The 22,770-nt window shown below is 33.4% G+C and overlaps 1 protein-coding gene across 1 annotated transcript; it reads left to right on the top strand.

Moving 5' to 3' along the window:
- Nucleotides 1-270: 270 nt before the first annotated feature.
- On the top strand, nt 271-20,519 carry PLRG1 (pleiotropic regulator 1). The gene is made up of 15 exons (XM_003773122.4): nt 271-417; nt 4,840-4,946; nt 5,373-5,515; nt 6,315-6,368; nt 9,713-9,806; nt 11,164-11,254; nt 13,523-13,624; nt 14,541-14,633; nt 15,260-15,409; nt 15,517-15,618; nt 15,929-16,031; nt 16,979-17,087; nt 18,640-18,779; nt 19,466-19,659; nt 20,282-20,519. The coding sequence occupies exons 1-15, from the start codon at nt 409-411 to the stop codon at nt 20,339-20,341; spliced, it is 1,551 nt and encodes a 516-aa protein (XP_003773170.1). The 5' UTR covers nt 271-408; the 3' UTR covers nt 20,342-20,519.
- The last annotated feature ends 2,251 nt before the right edge of the window (nt 20,520-22,770 follow it).

The raw sequence follows: 22,770 nt of genomic DNA, 5'->3' as shown, positions 1-22,770 counted from the left end.
ACTTAGGGATGAGACCATTCTGTCAATCCCTCTCTCTGCTTGTCTCAGAAATAAACTCAAGGATGAGCATCTCTAATTGCATTAAGGCGACACTAGACAGCGGGCGGCTAATTCACCCCATCAGGATTTCCAGCAGCCTATCGGGAACAGCGTTCGGTCTCTAAGCAACGCATAGTCCGTTACTTGGAGCCGTCACTAGGGCCGGCAGCCCGCCTTGCGGTCCCTGAAACTGCACACGCGCGGTAGAAACCATTTCACCAGTCAGTGGGCATGCGCGCTCATCGCGTCACATCCGGTGCCTGTACCTCCCGATGCCGGAAGTGGCTGCGTTGTGGTGGCGGCAGGAGCTCCGTCTAGATTTCGCTACCTCTTTTCTCCGTGAGTGGGTCGGGCGACGTGTTCGGCGTCATGGTGGAGGTGAGTGACGGGCGCGCGTGGGAGAGAGCGAGCGGGCGGTCTGTGGGCTCGCGAGGGTCCCGCCCGGCCGCAGGGGCTTCGGCCGGCTGTTTGCCCATCGCCGGTGCCTGCTGTCTGCAGCTCTCCCGGAGGATGATTTGTGGGAAAGTGAGCGGAGGCCGTGACCCAGGCCCGCTCCGCGCGCTCCCGCGGGGGGCGGGGGGCGGGGGGCTGGGGGAGAGGAGCCCGCGGGGCCGGAGGAGTGGGCATGCGCAGCTCCGCGAGACTCCGAGCCCCGCTCCCCGAGCAGGATCCTCCCTTGGGCTCTGTCCTCCCCGGGGGGTAGGTTGTGGTGGCTGGGAGCGCTCTCCCGCACCTTCCTGGCTCAGGCTCGGGAAGATGCTGTTCTCCCTGCGTGATGGTGACCCCTGTCTCCCAACCCGAGGCCGCCGCCCCCTTCCCTCTCCCAGCCCCTTCGCGGGTCTGCAGCGGGGCTCGGCGAGTGGCCTCAGCGACCGTCGCGCAGCGAAGGGCGGTCCCGCTTGTTGTAGGAGATGTCTAGCCTCGGCCGCTTTGGGGCATTCGGCTTCTGTGTGGTACAGCTGCACAACTCGCTCCTCTACTGATAGGACAGATGCGCTACTGGCGCTAGCTTCGTAACTGTGAAAGGGGCTGCATAGAGATTGCTCCTTCTCTCCCCATTCCGAAGGTAAATGCAGCGTATCCCTGGCAGTTCCGGGAGAATCTTTGTAGAATGCGGTCATTGCTGGAAACCACAGCGCTGAGCTGCCGTTTTGAGGGAGAACTCCCTTTCCTTTTTGCAGTCTTAGGTGCTGGGGTTTCTTGCCTGACAGATACCTTGTTGTCGGAGAAGTCTTTTATGTAGTCACTGTTCTAGTAAAAATACGAAGGAGAGAAGGCATTTGATTTATAGAACTTGCCAGTGAGCTGTAACAAGATTACTTTCATTTACAGCAAAACAGGCTTGGAATAGAATTTTCATAAAGTGGTCCTTACAATTTAATCATTCTACAATGCCATATTTGTAAAATATAATCCATTCTATGTATATAGAATATATATTTTATATAGATATATTTAGAATATACTTTATATATATTATATATATAATATATATAAATATAAATATAATATATGTATTATATATAGAATATACTTTATATATATATATATATATATATATATAATAGATACTTTAGAATCTGATTAAACTTTAATCCCTGGAATATCTGTAAATCACATTTCCTGTAGCCATCCACACAGTGATTTCAAAAATTTTAATTCATTATTTAGAATTTGTTATTCCAAGCCTTGTTAAAACTTTATTTTTAAAAATTATATTTTGTTATATGAAATTATATTTAACTCCCTATCTGTCTGCAATTTCTTCATGTAAAACTTTCCCACTACATATGATGAATAATAATTTGTAATAACGCAGTAAATGGGATATTATGATTTAGTTTTTTTCAGGGTGCATTTTTAAAAGCCAGAGAAAAACTAACCCAATTACAAGTTATTCATTAGAAATTTGGAGGTTCATTTTCTACCAATACTACTTTTGTTATTTCTTTGAGTTGTTCCATCACCAATTACTTCCACATTTGTTTTTCAAGTTAAAATTATTGCTTTACCATATGATTGTTTGGCATTGACAACTAAGCTTGTATTTTTGTAAATTTGTTTAACAGTTGGGATAATGTTTGTCATTGACTGCTAAGTCTGTATTTGGTAGAAAATAGCAAAATAAATTTTTCAAGGAATGTGTTCCCTGATATTCTCCCTGAAATTAGACAAAGTTTAGATGTTTTACTGTATTTATGAGACTATTAAATATAATTTAAATTCTAAGAAAATTAACTTGGGAGATAGTAAGGTCTACTATGTCAGTTCAATTTAACAAACATTAAATGTCTGTATTACCATTTATAAAGGAAATCACTGTCACATGTATGTTAACACATAACAGCAGTGATATGAACAATTCAGAACATTATTCCTATATTCCTTTGCTATTCAGAGCAGAACACTGGTGAAAATGACATGGATTAGCACTTTGACTCATTTGTATGGTGGAGAAGCCTTGTTTAGTATTGTTTTTCCTTGTTACTTTTTGCTTTTAGAATATGAATACTTAAAAGTAATAGCTACCATTTACACAGATCTTTAATGTTTGTAAAACTCTTTACATAGCTCATCTGATCCTCACACTAACCCTAAAATTAGATGTTCTTATTAATACTGATTTTTACAATGAGCAAACTCAGTCTGAGAGAGCTTAAACGATTTATCCAGGATTGCATAGCTAGTAACAGTCTGAGGCAGAATTGGAACTCAGATTTTATTGACTCTAAACCTAGCACTATCCACTGCAACACCTAATTTCCTCTCTGATGCCAATACATTGCAGGCAGCTTAGAAAATCCTCCTTATTCTAGTAATGCCTTCCCTCCCTCACCCCCATTTCCTTAATCTACTTTCAGTTTGGATTTTGTTAGATTTAGATATTGCATTTTAAATGTTAAGTTATTAAGAGGCTATGGGAAGCTGTATACGCTGAAACATTACAATACTTTGCCATAGTATCTTTTTGTTACTTTTGTGTTAATAAATATCAAGCATTACATATAAAAACTGGATGAAATTGCTTACTATTTCAGGGGGAAGGAAGGGGTAGAATTTGGAACTCAAAACTTCAAAATAAAACAAACCAAACCAAATATTCATTGTTTTTATATGTAATTGGGAGAAATAAAATATTATTTAAAAATAAATGTCAAGTATTAAACATGCTTCTATGTAACCAATTTATAGTTATGTTTGTTCCCTCCTCCCCCATAGCTATTTTCTAGAAAAGACATTTATTCTTTTAAATATTTGTATACATTTTGTACTTTAAGCATTTTGAATGTAAATCTTTCTAAAATACTTTGCATATTATCCTTACTCTTTAAACTGAAATTATTATACTAGCAACAGAATTTATCTTTTTTCTTTCTGTCTTCTGGAAATTCTGAAAATCAGTTGTACTATTGTACTGCAGTTGGATTGGATTAGAACCTATTGAATTATGTAGGAATAGCTCCAAAATGACTTGTCATTTTGTGCTCTTTTAGTTCATGTATCTGCTTTTAAATTTTTCAGTCTATTCCTTGGATCATAGATTTAGAATTGTAGTAGATCTAATTACATGATAGAATCTAATTACATGATTACATAAGTTCAGTTTGAATTTAGATTCATTGCAATTTGCTTTGCTCTATTCTGCCTTCCAAAAGGATACTTTTCTCACATTTTCACCTGTTAACTTGTTGTTCCCCTATGATCTATCTCTAGGAATCTCTTTTATTCTTCCCTTTCTTGATTTGTTCTTTCCAGTCCTAAGAGAGTTAGGAAAATAAATAAGACTAGTTAGAACTTGTGTTTAGTAGTGTAAATGAGCTCTCAGTAAGGTCTTTCAAGGGATGTGTATATAAGGGATGGTTTTTCCAAGAGTAAAAAAAAAAAAATGTGCATTGATTATATAACATGTTTTAGTTGCTCAGGAATTTTCTTCTTTCAGATTCTTAGCTGTCCTCTAGATAGCTGAGATTATTAAGTAATTGAAATGTTATTTTAGTCAAGAGTGTTTTTTAAAAAAGACAAACCAAAAAACTGAACCTTTTCCTATGACATGTACAAATATCATTCACATGTTATTTTGTTTCCGGAGTTTATTTGGTTCCTTTGCTAAGAAAGCAATATTTTTAACTTTTACAGGGAGATAGGTACTGAAACTCTTGAATTATTTATATGTAAATACTAATGTACTGTGCATCATTCTTATATCATGCTACAGATTTGTGCTTTATTGTTTTTCTAATGAGAGTGATGTACCTGTGCCTATTGAGCTATATATACTTCTACATCTATTGCCCCTTCTTGTGATAGGTAACATTCATTTTTACAATAGTTGGTTTGGATAGGAAAATATTCTGTAATTATAATAAAATTTGAAATTAGTATTAGTATATGGGGGAGTTGAGCCTATGATTTTTGCTTTACTAAAAAGTACTTTTTTTAGATGAACTGGAATGGTCACAGTATATAAAATATGCAACAGACAAGCATTACTGTAATGTGCATTTAATTCTTATCTTTGCAATCAGAAATATGGGTAAAGCCAGTTTAGACAGATTAGGGGTATGTCTGAGGAACCTTTCCATTTTCTAAGCAATGCAATTTGCAGCTAATCTGAAGTCTGAAATACCTCATCAGTAGTATTAGATTACCAGGTTGGGAGGAATTATACTTCCTTTCTGAAGATTGATTTATTTAATTTTCCACTCTGATATTTTCAAAATTCATATTTCAGTCTTTCTATTTTAACTTCTAGTTTTAATTTGTTGTGTAGTATATAATTTAATAATTTTTTTTTTTTAGGAGGTTCAGAAACATTCTGTGCACACACTTGTGTTCAGATCACTAAAGAGGACCCATGACATGTTTGTGGCTGATAATGCAAAGCCAGTACAGTTAGATGAAGAGAGGTAACTATGACTTTATTTCTGTTGGTACAATATTTAACTCATACCATTCTTTACTTTTTGGGTAATTTAATCATTTTATTAATAAGGCCAGCAGGTAATTAATAAAAAGATGGTCATTTGGCCAACTCTTAGACCAAAGACAATCATGGCAGAGGTACTCACAGTTTATATACCCTTCAGAAGAGTAGGTAGTCAGTGGGGTTGTAAATGACTTTTTTTTTCTTTTTGAAAGTGACTTTCACAGATAAATTATCTCTATTTCAACCTTGATCCTTATATCACACCATTACCAGCCGTGGGCTATCTAGACAAAAGGACTTTTCTTTACTCCATTCAGTAGAACACAGTGGGCTTCCCCACTCTAGATCAAGAATATTCTTGATAAAATAACCAAAAATAAATGTCACATTTATTTTCTTTTTATAGTCACAAGCTAAAGATGGCTGTCAAACTTCATACAGAGTATGGTCCGGTGTTGCATATGCCTATTTTGAAAGAAAATCTTAGAGAGAAAGGCTCTCAGAGTGCAGTGGATGCATATGGGCATAAACAGTATCCTGCCAATCAAGGTTAGTATGCTATTTATAGAAGTTTTTAGAGTGTTTTACAGTGAGAGTTATTTTAATGAAGCTTGTGAATAAAAAATTCTGTTCTGCTTAGCATCTTCTTGGCTATAGCCAATAGACAAGTGGTACTCAATAATTCTAGTGCAAAAGAATGGAAATCTTGTTTCCTCTAGAGAAGGAAAAGAGGGATTCTTTATGAGTAACTCATTTCTATGCTCAGAATAAGTGATGGTGCCAGTAAGACAGAAAGATGACTTCTCAAAGCAGGGTTAGGGAAAGTGTTTATAGATATTGAGGGAACCAATCTGACTGCATGTGGGAAAAATAAAGTAAAATCACAAGCATATGAATCACTTCAGGGAGTGTTCTAATAAGGACAAGATCACTGAGATGTCATAGGAACTCTACATTGTTTGGTAAAGCAACGGTGGGTAAGCAGCAGAATGTGACACTAATATATGTAGTTGTAGCTTCCTTTGTCTCCCCATAATAAGGAAAATTTGCTGCTATCTTTTCCTTTTGGGGCAGAGCATGTTAACTAATAAATAGTAAAATAAAAATGGGAATCCAGTCCCTTGAAGATGTACTAAAGATGGTATTGGCATTATTATTAATTTTTTTTGCTGAGGCAGTTGGGGTTAAGTGACTTGCCTAGGTTTACACAACTAAGAAGTGTTAAGTGTTTGAGATCAGATTTGAACTCAGGTCCTGCTGACTTCAGGGCTGACACAGGGCTCTATCCACTATGCCACCTAGCTTCCCGTATTAATTTCATTTAATAACAAATACCCTTTTCTTTTAGGACAAGAACTTGAATATATAGTAACTGGTACACATCCATACCCACCAGGACCTGGTGAGTAAATTATTAAATAATTACCTGTTATTTTCAATAGAAACCTTCTGTTAGCACCAAGAAGACTTGTGTTCAGTTCTTATGTTTAGCATATACAGGTTCTGTGTCCCCAAAGTCACTTCATTCTTAGTTCTCTGTAAAACTATAAGTTATAGAAAATATGCTGATCAGTCTTGGTAAAAAAGTTTCTTCCTCTGGGAGTTACCCTTAGTGAAATCACAAATCTAATATCAGTCCATCCCTATTTTTATAACATCTGGATGAGGAGCAAGAGTTGCAAAGAACTGTAGTAAACTGTGGATTGCAGTCTACATTGTTTTGCTGAGTACCACTATTAGTGAGAACACAGATGTATTGAAGTATGCTGTTTTCATATAGCTGTTTGCATAATTGGTGCAGTGTTTGTATCTCAACATTTTCAAGATCAGTTTGGTCATTAAACACTTTTGTAATTGAAGCATATTGATAGAATCTGTAAATACCAGTTTGGTGAGAGGTGGAGTCAGGTATTAAAACACAGAATTGATGGACTAGAATGGGAAAGCACTTATTAAGCACTTACTGTATATAAAGCACTGTGCCAAGTGCTGGGGTTACAGATAGAAAATTGAGACATCTATTCTCAAGGAGTTCACTCCAGTTGTGGGAATCACCATTTAAGAGAGGACTCATGTTCATGTTTAGTTTATAGCAAATAGAAAATTTAGTCATCTTAGGTTCTGGTAGGGGAAGATGTCAAGATCCTGTAGATCCTGGGAATCAGTGCCAGGGTAGATGGATCTCAACCAAAAGGAAAATAGGTCCAAGGGCAAGAATGCAGTACAGCTCCAAGATACCTCTAGTGAAGTTAGAAATGTGAGGATTTTCATCTGACTGAAAGTGGGTGTCATGTATCTGGTGACAAATGAGTAGTGGGGGGAAAGGAAATGTCTATGGCTTCCTTCACTGGCTGTCTCCGAAACATTGGTTGGCAGATTAGAATAAGAGAGGGGAAGGAACCTGGCTTTTTATTAGGGGTGCTGGTGTTGATGGCAGAAAATAAGTTAAGCCAATTTTCATATTGGAAAAATTGCCACATGCAACAATTATTTTGGTACATGATTTCATATTTAATGTTGTAGAGGGCATAGTCTTGGTGTCATTAGATTTTCTCAGAAACAACTGTTCTTGTTTTTCAGAGCACTGGGATTCTATAGTTTGGAGAAACTTTCCTTCCTTCTTGGGCTTGCACTCAAAATCTACTTTCACCTAGTCTTGAGCCCTTTATCCAGCCCAATCCTTCATTGCTCTTCACTATTAGCCTTCTGCTCCAGCCTGTTGAGTCTCCTGTAAATATGCTCTGCTTTTGTCTAATTTCAAGCTTTTGCTCATATTATTTCCCCCTCTGCCTAAATCCTATTCATCTTGTAAGGTCCTGCGTATCCTGTAAAGTGCTGTAATAGAAAGAATTGGGTTCAGATCTTGACTTTGTCACATTGTGTAAAGTTGGTCAAGTCATTTAATTTACTTGAATCTGTTTCCTTAGCTGTAAAATGAGTGTTGTACTAGCAGATCTGAAAGGTCTCTTCCAACTCTATTTAAGATCAGAAATCCTACATAATCTCTGGATTTCTCCATAGCCACTCAAGATCATGCTGATTTTTCCAATTCTCTTGCATTCATTTAGGCCTTTGGATATTTTTCCCTATTATTTTTGTGCTCAATATGTATATTCCTTTGAGTATTACTTAACAGTAATACTCAGTTACTTAGCAGTAACAGGAAAAATTTTGTAAATATTTTCGCACCAAAGAGAATGTTAGCTTGTATATGTCAGGAATTATGTCTTGTACTTTTTAAATCTCTTGCTCAGATAGTATTTGAATTAGTTGAATGAATTAGTAAATTATTTTGAAGGGGAAGAGGGAAATACTCTGATGGCTGGGAAAAAGAATTAGTAAATTTCTGATGAGTTGTTAGTGATTAAAATTTAAAATATAAAGAAGTAAAAACTAAAACTTTTATTAGTTATGATCTGTAGGTGTTACAGCACTCATTGATGCTCTTTTAAAACTTTTCTTATAATAAAAGTGCTATCTTGCATAGGCTTGTTGTATGAAGAATATATTTGAATTTTTTTGCTTCATTAATTAGCCCATACTGTGTGCTAGTTGTTGGGGAGACAAAGAGAAAAAGAAAGTCTAGTCTTTGCTCCAAAGAAGCTTGTGTTCTGGGGGAGGGGAATAAAAATTAGATACCTAATTAATACAAAATAGTTTCTGATGGGAAGATTCTAAGGGGATCAAGATAGCCTTGCTGGAGAAGGTAGTACTTGGACTGAACTTTGACAGAAAGTCAGGGTTCTGCAAAGTACAGGTGAGAGAGGGTCAACATTTTGGATATAAATTATATGAAGAGAATGATAGGTGCTCACTAAGTCTGGAAAGATAATCTGGAACTAAATTGGGTTAGGCTTTAAAAGCTAAACAGGAATTTCTCTTCTGTCCAAGAGACAAGAGGAAGTTTTTAAGCAGTGTACTGATGTGTCAGAACCTCAGTTGTCACTGTGTCAGTTGTGTCAAAGTTGTGAATGGTTGAGGCTGGGTAAGAGAAAACTAATTTGGAGGCTAGTCTAGTCTAAAAGAGATGCGAATCTAAATTAGAGTGATAAGGTGTTTGGAGGTAGAATTACTAAGACTTTGCATTAGCAATTAATGGAAAATGTGGAGTGAGATAAGAAGAGTAAATGTCAGATAATACTAAGATTGCAGGCTTGGATAACTGGAGCAATGATTCCAATTTACTTACATAAAAATTAAAAAAAATTAGGAAAGTTAGAGGGAGGAAGGATTTTGAGGAAAAGATAATTTTGTTTTGGATGCATTGAATTTGACATTCTCTTGATAATATACAGTAAGCAATTGGCTCTGGCAGATAATAGAGAGAATAGTGCTAGGTTTATAGATTAGACCTAGAAGTTGTCACAAAGAAATGGCACCTCTGAGAAGTGAGGAAGATACCAAGTAATTATATATCCCTTGGGCATGGGTTATGGAAATAGTGTTGAAAAGGAAAAATTAGCATCTTTCTTATGAGTTACTCTAAAGTTTGCTTTGTACTGTATGAGACATAATATTTTTTTAATACTTTATTTTAAAAATATACTTTATTTTTGTTATTATGTGTAGCCTGAAGTCTATGCCCAGATTTTTTGTTTTAAAATTTTCTAGATCTTTTAGGTTTTATATTAGCAAACTTAATTGTTTCTCTAACAAGCCACTTATTATCAATATTAATAGTTTAGAGCTATTAGCAAAGTGCTTGTCATTTATTTTTAATTAAACTTTTAATGTTTCCTCTTAAAGGTGTGGCTTTGACTGCAGATACTAAGATTCAAAGAATGCCGAGTGAATCTGCTGCACAGTCTTTAGCTGTGGCTCTACCCCCTTCACAATCCAGGTATGAAAAATGTATATTTTTTACTCTTTGTAACTATAAAATAAAAGTTAGAAATTTTATAATGCCCAATTGTTCACATTTTTTTATCCATTTAAAAAATGTATTCTGTTGATGGTGATGTACCATATCTTTTGTCTGGAATTTAGCTAGGCTGTATCTGGAATAGTTTATTTATTAGTGACTATGACTTTTGAAGATCAGTCTTATCTACTGAATTATAAAAGCATTGTCCATGCTTACAGTGGTAATAGAGTCACATCTTTATGAAGTATTTCCAAGTAGTACAGTCTGCCCCTTGATATTTAGTATTTTCATTTCCTTAGTTACTCAGAACTTTGTTTTTATACTTTGGTTATATGTATTCTGAAACTGAGATCCATGAGTTTGTTATGTTGTGGGTCATTCTAGATTAGTGGGATCATTCTTCTGTAAAATTGAACTGAGAGAGCAAGAGAGAACCCTGCTAATTTCCTATTTCGTTTGAAAGAATTTCTTTTTATCCATTAGCCAAAGGAAACAGGATTATATTCCCTTGTATGAGGGAATTCCCTTCAAAGGAAAATTAACTTGCTAAAGGGCCTTGCCTAGGAATTTAACTCGCTGAAACTGAAGAATGCCCATGTATCACCTAGTATAGCAATTTGAGTACTTAAGTTATGCAATTAATAGCATGGCACCTGACCTGAAGCCAGGAAGATCTGGATTTGTAAGGTCATATGGATAGAAGGTGGTATGGATAGAAGGTGCCAAGGCATTGAAAAAGAGTTAATTCATTTGGAAGTTCCCAGTAAGAACCACTAAAATCACAAGTCCAGACACAATCCCTATAAGATAAAGATGTCTTCAGTTTTTGTTGTTCACTGAGTTACAAATTGAATCATGATAAGTTTTGTATCTTATAGTATCTTGTATCTTGCAGTACATTTTTCATGTGTACTACGAATTATATACTTATTTGAATGCAATGACCAAAAATTAATTCAAAATCAAATGCACGAGGAATTTGAGATGTTTCTGGCAGTTCTTGCCCATATTGCATAGTGCAGCTTCCCCGCAGCTTTGGTTCTGAACATACAACATGCTCATTTTGCACTGTGCATGCACAAGTACTTCCAGAAACAAGTGGGTGCAGATGCCAGACAGTGTTGTATAAAAATTTCTTGGGTGAAAAGTTGTGAGTGGGAAAAATTTAAGAAACCCTCTACTAGAACACTTTTTTTAGTTCTTAAGGTTATTCCAGCCTTAAATTTTGTAATCTTCTTTCTCAGAGAAGTAACATATTATTCCCAAAATATTTTTAAATGGCACACTTATGTGAAAATCAAGTAAATTTAATATTAAAAATGTTTCTCTTCAGGATAGATGCAAACCGCACTGCAGCTAGTGTAGGTGATATTTACCGACATGCTGGACTTCCTGAACGTTCACAGCCACCTGGATTAGCTATGGTAAGTTTTCCTATTGCAAGGTCATATATATAGAATATAGAAATACAGAAACACAGAATTTCAGAGTTTGAAGGGATTTCAAGATTCCATAAAGTTTAACTGGTTCCTGATCAGGAATCGCCTCTACAGCATCTCTGGACAAATTGTCTTTTAGCTTCTCTTTGAAGAACGAGGGAAAATGAGGGGAAACCCTGTGCTTTATGTTGTGGTCCATTTCTTTTCTGTTATGAGGTTTTCCTTATTTCTAACAACATCTCTGTAGTTTGCATTCATTGTTTTTGATTTTGCCCTTTTGGCCATTCTTCTGTTGTTCAAAAATTTTTTTTTATCAGATTAATTGTCTTTTCTTTAAGCTAAACATCTTGATATAACATTGTCTTTAATACTTTCACTATCTGGGTTTTCTTCTTTAAGGTATTTTCTGGTTTATTCACATCCTTCCTAAAATGTATCTCTAACATTGACTATTGCATGGCATGGAATTAAACATTTTGTCTCTCAGTACAGTATTACACTTTTTTTCCCTCCCCATCCTAATTAATTTCTAATATGTAAAGCAAGAGGTCCTTAGCCTTGTCCTAAATATCTTTCTAGCTGTGATGCTTTGTTATTGTAACAATAATAGTCTTCTGGTGTTTGTCATTTCATTTCTCTTTATTCTAAATTTTATTCATAATAGCTAAGAAAAAGAAAAATAGAGTGGAGGATCCTTTAGTGAAAAAATACTGGATTTAGATTCTGAAAGATCTAGGTTTGAATGTACTTGAGTAACTTTGAGTAAGCATTGGATATTTTCATTTTGAAATCTTAATCCTATGAAATATGTTTTGGTTATGTTAAAGAAATGTTTTTGTAACTTATGTTTTTGTAAACTTAAATTTTTAAAAATTTATAATTATCAGGTGAAACTATTATTACGTAATTTAGTTCCAAAATTTCCTTACAACCATTTATCAAGTTACAAAGGCTTGGCTTGAGCCCAAGTATTCCCAAAGCTTGCTCTTTATGTACTGCACTGAACTCTCTCTGATTTTATTTATTTATTTATTAAGTTCCTTTAAAATATATATAGCTATGGAAAAGAGGGAAGTAAATTTGACAGTTATTTTGGTGTGTTCAAACCATAATTTTTATAGGAAAATCTACAACATAAAAAGTTTATTATGAGTGTGTAGCATAAAGGTATGTTATGATATGCTAGCATTTTATCTGTTCATTTGTATTGTGTGTGTGTGTGTATGTGTGTGTTAGAGATAGTCTAGACCATAGAATATTTTTCTGCTGTATATAAGATTAATCTGGCATAAAGATTAGTACAAAGAGGCGTAGCTTTGGTAAGTTAGCTTCTATTTGGATTTCATGGCTATTGCAACCTATGAAACAAGTTTTTAAAAAAATATATTGGTGTGTTGTCTGAGTGCATGTATATCCACAGATTAGATTATGCCCTCCTGGTGGACATCATCCTTCTTCAATGGTGACTTTGATTTATTTATCACAACCTTTTTTTTTTTTTTTTTTTTTTTTTTTAATATACTGACAAGCATTTAAATTTTGAATTAGATGATTAAAGAAATTTAGGTGTTAACCTTTATGCTACATACTCAATTATCATTACATTATCTCAGTATAATTTTTTATGAATCTCAGTTCCTAAAAACATCAGTTTTAGTTGTATTTTAGTTTAGTTTTGATCTTTAGGTATGTTTTGATTTACTAAAGACAATTTCATTCATTAATTTTAATAATATAGTCTGGAATAGCAAAATTGAAATTAAGTTTTAATATTGTATTAGAATTATATAGATGGTTGGAAAAATAGCTTGTTGGTATATGATTTTGAATTAAGTAAAGTGTCTTAACGCATTGTGCTGTATATTAACATTGCTGATTGTTTTCCTGATTACACAAAAAAACTTTGATATTCTATTACTTATGTTAGGAAAAGACTGCTGATGTTAGCAAACTTCATTCACTTATTTTAAAAATACATTTTAGGAATCTCATTTTTCATTTCATGAAATGTTAAACTTAGAAAGGATTATAGATCATTTAATTCAAGCCACAGATGAGGAAACAGAAGCTCAGTAGGAAAAGTAATTTCCCAAAGATTTTATATGGAGGAGACACTAAATGCAGGGAGTGGAGGTAATGGATCCCAGGTTTCCTGCCTCTCAGTCCAATCTTCCTCTCACCATCCTTAACAAAAATAAAGTGTAACCTCTGAAATGAAGTAATAATAGTATATATCTTGTGTTCAATATCTAGGCTATGATGGAAGCTGGTGGCACCAAGAATGCTGCAATGATGGCCAAAAAGGCACCTACAATGCCTAAACCACAGTGGCATCCACCATGGAAACTATATAGAGTGAGTTTAAAAACTATTATCATTCCTGTGTAAACAACACATAATTTTTTCTGTCTTTTACTAGGTGATTTTTTCTTTTTTAAACATAACCAGTTTATCGTTAAAAATTAACTGAGATTTTCTTACAGCTAGATAGATAAGAGTGCTGGGCCAGGAGTCAGGAAAACCTGAATTCAAATTTAGCCTCATATACTTTCTAGCTGTGTAACCTTGGGCAAGGCACTTAACCCTATTTACCTCTTTTCCTCATCTGTAAAATTAACTGGAGAAGGAAGTGGCAAATGACTCCAGTATCTCTCTCCCAAGGAAAACTCAAATGAGGTCAGAAAGAATCAGATATGACTGAAATGACTCAACAACAGCAACACATTCTCTTCTTGAAGCAAATGATTATAGCAGGAAGCTTTCTTGATAAATACTAAAAAGTCTGCATCCTGCCTATTAGAATGTAACTTAACTTTAAAAAACACCTTCAATTTAGCCATTGAAACATAATTTTCCTGTAAACCTTTAGTTGCAAGTTTTGTGATAAATGCTTATTTGTCACTTGTGAATAAAACCTAGGGGGGAAAGCATTAAGGAAAAATTGCTTAAATTATTGAAAAAAATTCTGTGGAAAAGTTGTTTGATTTAAAAAAAAAAGATTTACTTTTTCCCCTAAGTAAAACTTTGATTAGCTGGGAAATCTACACAAATTGGAATTAATAAAAGATATTTATAAGCCATAAGTGATTTACAAACTGTTTAATGCATTGTCAGTTATTCTTTATTAATAATAAATTTGTAAGGTTGAAAATAAGCTAAATTTTCAGATAATACATATTTCAAAAGCAAGCATTATGGAAATCATGAGACTGGTTAAAGTTAAAACATGAAATTTTGTTTTTATTGTGCATATTTTATTTTGTTCTTAAAGGTTATCAGTGGACATCTGGGCTGGGTCCGATGTATTGCAGTAGAACCTGGGAATCAATGGTTTGTTACTGGTTCTGCTGATAGGACTATAAAGGTACAAACAGTGATTTAAAAAGCTAAACCTTTTTAAACTATTCTCTCTCTCTCTCTCTCTCTCTCTCTCTCTCTCTCTCTTTATGTGTATATATATATATATATATATATATATATTTAAGGTTCCTTCCAACTTACTATATTCATTTATGAAGAGAGTTTTATACTCTGTCACAATATAAAATGCCTCCCAATCTATGTCAATGTATGTGAATAAATATTAGCATTTTATCAGTAGCTTCTATGCAGAGAGAGTGAGTGAGCATGTATTAATGGAAGTACAATTTTCATCATTACTTAGTGGTTGGACAGCTGACATTATGCTGTCAGTTTTATGGATCATAGTGGTTTTTTTTACTCTTGGTTATCTTATTTCATTATATTTAATAAATTCTTTAGCATTAGTGAGTTTGTTTTGTTTCTGGAATTTTTAATCTGGTGCCAAATATTAAATTCCCTTGAGATTTAATCTTTGTATTAAAACATACATAGAATTCTATGTTTATTTGCTGTTTACTATTGTTTAGTCATATTTGGGGTCCTAGAGTGATATAATCACAAGATTTGGGTGAAAGCTTTTATGATCTTCTGAATATTAGCTTTTGGATTTTTTCCTTTTGAATGTAGATCTGGGACCTGGCTAGTGGCAAATTAAAACTATCACTGACTGGACATATCAGTACTGTACGAGGGGTGATAGTAAGTGCAAGGAGTCCATACCTCTTCTCCTGTGGAGAAGACAAACAAGTGAAATGCTGGGATCTTGAATACAATAAGGTAATATTCAGATTGAGATCTTAAAGCATATTTATATCTTCTCAATTTTGGTAAAGGATTCTTTTAAATATTCTGATATATTACATTGTTTCTCCTTTTTTGTTTAGGTTATCAGACATTATCATGGACATCTAAGTGCAGTGTATGGTTTGGATTTGCATCCAACAATTGATGTGCTTGTGACTTGTAGTAGAGATTCAACTGCACGGGTAAGTAGAACAGTGTTATATGTTTATCTATAAATAGATTATGTGTAGTAAGTACTGTGTGAAAGTTATAAATTCTAATGCATAGTATAATGTTATATTGCCTTGATTATTCAAAACTGTTTGGAAGAACATTTTTTTTTTAAACTAGATTTTTCTTTTCAAATTTGCCAAATTCTCTTATGATAATCTTGTTTGAAAATATGTGTCACAGTATATGATAAATAATCTCAGGATTCTTCTATGTAATTCACATATTAAAAACTAGAAACCTCCTTTATTCCATGTTTTAACCATTTTTATACTTTCATAGATATGGGACGTGAGGACAAAAGCCAGCGTACACACATTGGCAGGGCATACAAATGCAGTGGCTACAGTAAAGTGTCAAGCTGCAGAACCACAAATCATTACAGGTCTGGTAGATATTTCTTAAATTAACAGTTTTCATTACATTTTAGATGGTTATTCATATGTTAATGAAACATTGTCTTCTAAGAGTATGAATCTTGATTTATAATTTGTAAGTGGCCACCTTTCAAGTTCTTGTCAGATTTAAAATCAGAATGTAGTAGAAATTAAGATGAATAAATTCCTTTTCCTATTATTGTGAGGAATTGATTTTTAATTCCAGAACCTGCTGATAGAGTTCATATCTTTTGTCAAATGTTGACATATATCTTTTCTTTAATACAAATTAGGCTGGAAAGATTTAGGTATTCATTTATGGCAGGTAGAGGCAGTCAGTCTCTTTTTGCTTTGAGATGTCTTTGTTTATGCCATCATTACTTTTTGATAATACAATTAAAATTTTTTTTTTAATTCATCTTCATATTCTTGAGGAATCGTCAGCCAAATTCACATCACTTCTAATTTCCATACTTGGCATTTCCCTGCCTAAGTGAAAGATGTAAAAAACAATTTAAATTTCATGTTTCTGTCATGAATGTGTGTGTGTGTGTGTATAAAATTATGTCCTTCGTGGAAGAAACTATGTGACTCTTAGTAGTTGTTATTGTGTTACAAAACATAATGCCAAAAATGAGTTTGCATTTTTTTGTGTTCCAAAGTTAGATTCATTTAAGTTCCTTTTCTTACCGATTGCATTTTGCTCCACTTCTAGTTAATTCTTATTTAAGAATTCAGTGTTAAAGAGAGTGGTACAGATAATCTTGGGCTAATGTCACTACTAGGATCAGGGAGAAAGTTCATCTTAAATTAGCTAGGAAAAGACAGAAATGAGGTAACATGATCAGTAAGTTGTCTATATTTAGGTTCTTTTGTAGATATGTGTCTGTATGACACTTGATATAATGGTATCTACAATTCATATATTTAACTTCTGTACTCATTTTAATTGTAGGAAGCCATGATACAACCATACGATTATGGGACTTGGTGGCAGGAAAAACACGTGTCACACTAACAAATCACAAAAAATCAGTTAGAGCAGTGGTTCTACATCCAAGACAGTAAGTTTATCAATCTTATGAATTTTCTTTCTTTTTAAAAAAAGAAGCTAGGTGGTGCAGTGGGTAGAAGCACCAGCCCTGAAATCAGGAGGACCTGAGTTCAAATCTGGTCTCAGACATATAATACTTCCTAGCGATGTGATCCTGGGCAAGTCACTTAACCCCAGTTGCCTCAGGGGGAAAAAAAAAGGTTCTATTGACACAAGATCCACAAGAATATGTTCTCATGATTCATCCTAAACTTTTCACTTGCCATCGTTTTTAATAATGTTCCATTTGTAGACTGAAAAAATCTTTAATTTTCAGTTTTTGTTCTTTATTTCTTCTATAGTAAAGAAATGTATACTTTCTAAATGAATTCTGTAAAACTGATTAGAGTTAAGTTGTACATTTCAGAAACAAATGGATTTATTTACATATTCCACTATTTACATATTTTAGTGTTGTGCATTTGAGAATTAATGTTCTTTATTTTGAGAGAAGCTGATGCATATCAATACATTATAGGCTAATAAAATCTAGGGCGGTCCTTGGGATTACGAGAGTGAAGAAATTCTGATAAGTGTAAATTCTGTAAAACTGTAAAAACAATTGCAGAATTCATTTAATTTTTATTTTTATTAAATAATCTTTGGTAAAATTAGTAACTGTTTTGAATCGTCAGTATAATTGTCACACATGAGGTGGGGGTGGTTAATTCAGACCTGATTTATAGCCTAAGAGAAACTGTCATATTCAACTCAAGTTACCAATTCAAAGTTAGAACTATTTTTAAGTAAAATAAAATAATTCTCTAAATATATTTCCAAACTACTGCTACTTATGGATAATTTAAAAAGAATGACTCAGGAATAACTTTTCTTAGAGATTCAAATAATTTCTTATGCCTAAGATTGGAACCAGTCAGTTATAGGCAAGAATAACGAAAATTATATTACTATTGTTTCTGTTATCTTAGAACTCTCTTAATAGCTGTTGAACTGTGTTCATAAACATAAAGTTTATAATGTGCAGCTTTACTGATTATCAGTGAAAGTAATTGGTATGTTAGTTTAGTATGATTACAGTGGATGATATTACCAGGCCTGCTCCTAAGCAAAATTGTGAATTTGTCTTTTTTACTCATCCCAGTCTGCCATCTCTATAGAGTTAGTATCCACCATTTAAATGCTGAATGTAGAAATTATTTGAACTTCTAAGAAAAAACTCCTCTGTCAGTTGTACAAAGATGGAATATTTCTGCCAGCTATTGCTCTGCTGTGATAATAGGGCTTCTTTAGTTATAAGTAGTGGGGAAGGAAAACTAGTCTTTCAGGACAAAAATTAATTTGTAATATAACTTGTCTTTGCATTTCTTTAAATATAATTTCAATGTCAACAATTTGACTCATTTGTTCTTTGAAGTGTACTGCATGAATAAAGGAATGTAGGTATGGCAACTATAGATATATGTAGATAGCAAGTTCCATCAACTTGATATATTATGTCATACATGGTATGTGACTTTATAGACTTGTAGTTTCTTTTCTTACCGGCCTTCATCTTTTTTCAGTTATACATTTGCATCTGGTTCTCCAGATAATATTAAACAGTGGAAATTCCCTGATGGAAACTTCATTCAAAACCTTTCGGGTCATAATGCTATAATTAATACACTGGCTGTGAATTCAGATGGAGTGCTGGTATCTGGAGGTAAAATAAGACTTTTCTTTATATTTTCTGTATCTGTGAATTTTTAAAGAGTTTCATTATGGTTATAATATCATTTATTATTTTAGTGAGCTATTATAAAATAAACTTGTATTTTCATTGATAGGTACACACTTCACCAACCTATATTACAAATGTTGCACATCACAGTAGATAGTTTCATGAGTTGCTATAGCCAAAAAAAAAAATTGATCACAAAGTGGCCTCTTGTTTGCTCAGATAATAGGCCCCTTACAGAGTTTCCAGGGCTCATGTGTAAAACTTTAAGTTCATAGACCCATATAGTTTATGTACTGTAGTTTAAATACAACAAAGAATTTCTTTAATGCCTGATCAGTTATGTCTTTCACAAAAATTTTACTCATTTACCATTAAAATGAATTAATCACTTGTTTTTCTAACACGCACATTTCAGAGGTTTAGTTCCAAGATTGTTAAGCTCAAGGATTTTGTGGAAAACTACATGGTTTTGAGATCCAGGACACTGGACTGAATATTTATGGAGCAAGATGATAAATTGGTCCATGTCCATTGAGAATGATTTAAGGAATAAATTTTAAGAAGAAGTGAAAAGATTAATATTTTCTGACAGATGCTTTTCTATTTGCATAACTGCCTGAAGACATCATCATGATTTGTACTTAAATATTTTTCTTTTTGGCTTAAAGCGGATAATGGTACTATGCATCTCTGGGATTGGAGAACTGGATATAATTTTCAAAGAGTTCATGCAGCTGTACAACCTGGGTCTTTGGACAGTGAATCAGGAATATTTGCATGTGCTTTTGACCAATCAGAAAGTCGATTACTAACTGCAGAAGCTGACAAAACCATTAAAGTATACAGAGAAGATGATTCAGCGGTATGTTTTTAAATGTTCATTTATGCTTAAATCAAAAAATCATGTAATATCAATTATGCTTTCCAGTTTTAAAATTTTGGTAATAACAAAGTAGAAAAATGCTCATAGCATAAAATAATCATTTTGAATAGTTTCTGCTTAGGTTTTTTTGGTAATGATTTCACTTGAACCATTTTATTTGATCATTTTCTTAATAGATTATTGGTGGAATCTTGGCACAATTCTTCATGTGAACAGATTGGCTACTAACAAAAATTATCAATATTATCTTTGAACTATGGAGATCAGTGCTGTCATAGGATATGATGTCCATTTAAAGACTTCATGGTGCCTTATATTTAATTTTCTTCTAGCCTCTTGCATAATTCTTTGCACTGATATAGGCACATAATAAACAGTTGACAAAATTGGGATCAAAATTAGATGTCTTCTGTTTATCCTTTAAAAACATCAGTAGTTTATTCGAAAGTTAAAAAACAAATTTGAAATGCAAAATGGTTTAGTTGAAACAAAGACTTCAGTCGGTAAATTAAATTTTTATTATATTATTTCCAGTCAAATTTTAATCTAATTTTTCTTTCTTTCTTTTTTTTTTTTTTTTTTAAACTCTTTACTCTTTCAGACGGAAGAAACTCATCCAGTCAGCTGGAAACCAGAAATTATCAAGCGAAAAAGATTTTAAAAGTAGCAACATGTATATAATTGGGCCATTGTTTTATTTTGGCTTTTATAAACACAGTCAGTCACATTGTGCTCTCTATAGGACTATAAAGCAGAACCTCAAGTAGAGGTCATTACTGCTTTATCACATTTTACAATAAACTCCCTTTTTTCTTAGGCTTTGGTTCTTTTTTTTTTTATTTGGTCCCAGGAAACTAAGATGCAGATGTTAAGCATACATAGTTCACTAAAAGGACAAATGTGCAGGTGGTTCATTGAACATTTATGTTCTCAAAATAATTGTTTTCTCAGCTTCTTACTGAAAGACCCATTTTTAATTTACAAAACAAATTACTAGATTTTTCATAAAGATTGTTTTTAAGGGCAAGAAGATTAAGTTTGTTTTATTCTAAATCTACAGTCCCTTTGTTGTTTTTTTTTTTTCTTATAAATTTAGGACTAAATTATTTCATGTCTGAAATATCAGCCTTCATTTAAATTCCATGTCATTAGCTGTATCAGTGCCTGTGATGTTGAAACACTCCTTGATTTGTTTTTATTGTTTATTGGTATTATCAGCTTTCTCCAAGACATTCCAATTTAAAGTTGAATGTAAGTTATGTTCCCCTTCACCAAAAAAAAGAGGTTACCTGAAAAAGAAAAATTTTGTGCTAAAAAAGTAACATTTATAACAGACTTTTACTCAGAATAGTAGGACTATGCTTTAATAATAATAAGACTTTTAATAAGACTTGGGGAAAGGATACAACCTCTAGTTAGAGCAGTAGAATAAATACATTTAATGCTTTTAAAATCTTTGGTTTTGAGCCTGCTAACAAAGATGTCATTGTAACACTTATAACCTAGGAATTGGGAGCTGAACTGACAACTGGCTTGTTTTTATTTTATATCAGTAACTCAATAATACATGTAACATTAAAAACATGTAACATTAAAAAAATAATAATAATTTCCTGTAAAACACATAGGACATAATTCTATCAAAAAAAAAAAAGTTTTGCTACTGAAATCATGATTTTGTTTGTTAAAGCTCTAAGAAGTTAATACAATTTCAGTGATATTTCTGTTTAAATAAGATTTTGTCCAGAAATGGAAATTCTGCCCATTTTGATGCAGTTGTACTAAAGTTTGAAAGTACATATTGGGTTTTCACAGTATGCACAGAAGGAAGAATATATTGTTAATTGCTAGAAAGTAAGTTGTGACCACATAAAATTGTTCATCAGAATAAGGGAAGAAGTGTGGTGCAGTGAAAATGTATTTGAAGACAGAAATTTTGAGTTTGCATTCTACAAACCCATGTTTGTTTGGGCAAGAAAAGTAGGCTCTCTGGGCCTCAGTTTGCTCATCTATGAAGTAAAGGGATTGGTTGGTCTAGATGACCAGGTAGGATTAAGCTCTAACTCTGATCCTATACGTGCAACGCTAGAAAAATTTAGAAGGCATGCTGAAGACATTCACAAAACAATTTCATGAGAGTTACACAAGAGGTAAGATTCTTGAGCGGATTTGTTTGTGCATTTATATTTATGATATTCTCTGCTTTTGTTGCCCTGAGAAATCTTATTGCTGGCCACTAGGTGGTGATATTTTTTGGCCAGAGCAACTCATGATGAAGGTACTGCTTTGTCACACAATGGTAAATATTATTAAAAAATACACTATTTTGCTCTCCAAAAGGCCAGATTTGTTACTGATTGAAAGTTAGCTGATTCTGCTTCTTCATATACCTTGTCATTGCTGCTATCTAAATAGTTTAAGGTCATCACTCAAAAAATAAAGGAGGCACAATATACAGTTGTATATGTAAGCACTTCAGTTGAATTAATAAGATTTCAATGCAAAGTGCCACTTACAGTATTCATGTTTGTGTATTATACATTATATGTTAATGTGAAATTCTGATAATAAAGGAGCTATTACTTGTGGAATTGTATATAAACAGTGTAGATAACCAGTTTAAGAAAAGCCATGTGTATTTTAAAAATTGATAAATATTGATTTTCAAAATTGCATATATATATGTATATACATAATAAATACGTTTCCATATGCATAAATATATATATATATATATATATATATACACACATAGACATACAAAATACTTGCAGATGTATTTTTAAATACTAATTTCTGTAAATGCCATGGATATGAATATATATACATTTATACATAGAAATGCACGCAAATATTTTGCATATGTGTGTATACAGAAACTATACACAAGCTCACATATAGTTGTAGATATAAATATATACAACGTCTAGTGTAAGATAAACTAACATACATACATGACTTTTGTAATTGAAGTTTGATGTTTTCAAATCAAAAATATATAGTCATTTTAGTTTCTTGATTTTAAATAGCTTAGATTATACTGTAAGAGATGATATGATTAATATGATGAATAATCTGTTCTGAAAGCTT

This window comes from Sarcophilus harrisii, chromosome 6, assembly GCF_902635505.1.
Source record: "Sarcophilus harrisii chromosome 6, mSarHar1.11, whole genome shotgun sequence".
Lineage (NCBI taxonomy): Eukaryota > Metazoa > Chordata > Mammalia > Dasyuromorphia > Dasyuridae > Sarcophilus > Sarcophilus harrisii.
The sequence above is the reverse complement of the archived record's forward strand: the minus strand, read 5'-3'. Positions and strand labels throughout refer to the sequence as shown.

What these genes read in the sequence shown, in the direction of transcription:
- PLRG1 (XM_003773122.4), top strand. An exon ending in TCCATACCCACCAGGACCTG is followed by an intron (nt 6,369 to 9,712) that starts GTGAGTAAATTA and finishes TTCCTCTTAAAG; the next exon opens with GTGTGGCTTTGACTGCAGAT. An exon ending in GTAGAGATTCAACTGCACGG is followed by an intron (nt 15,619 to 15,928) that starts GTAAGTAGAACA and finishes ATACTTTCATAG; the next exon opens with ATATGGGACGTGAGGACAAA.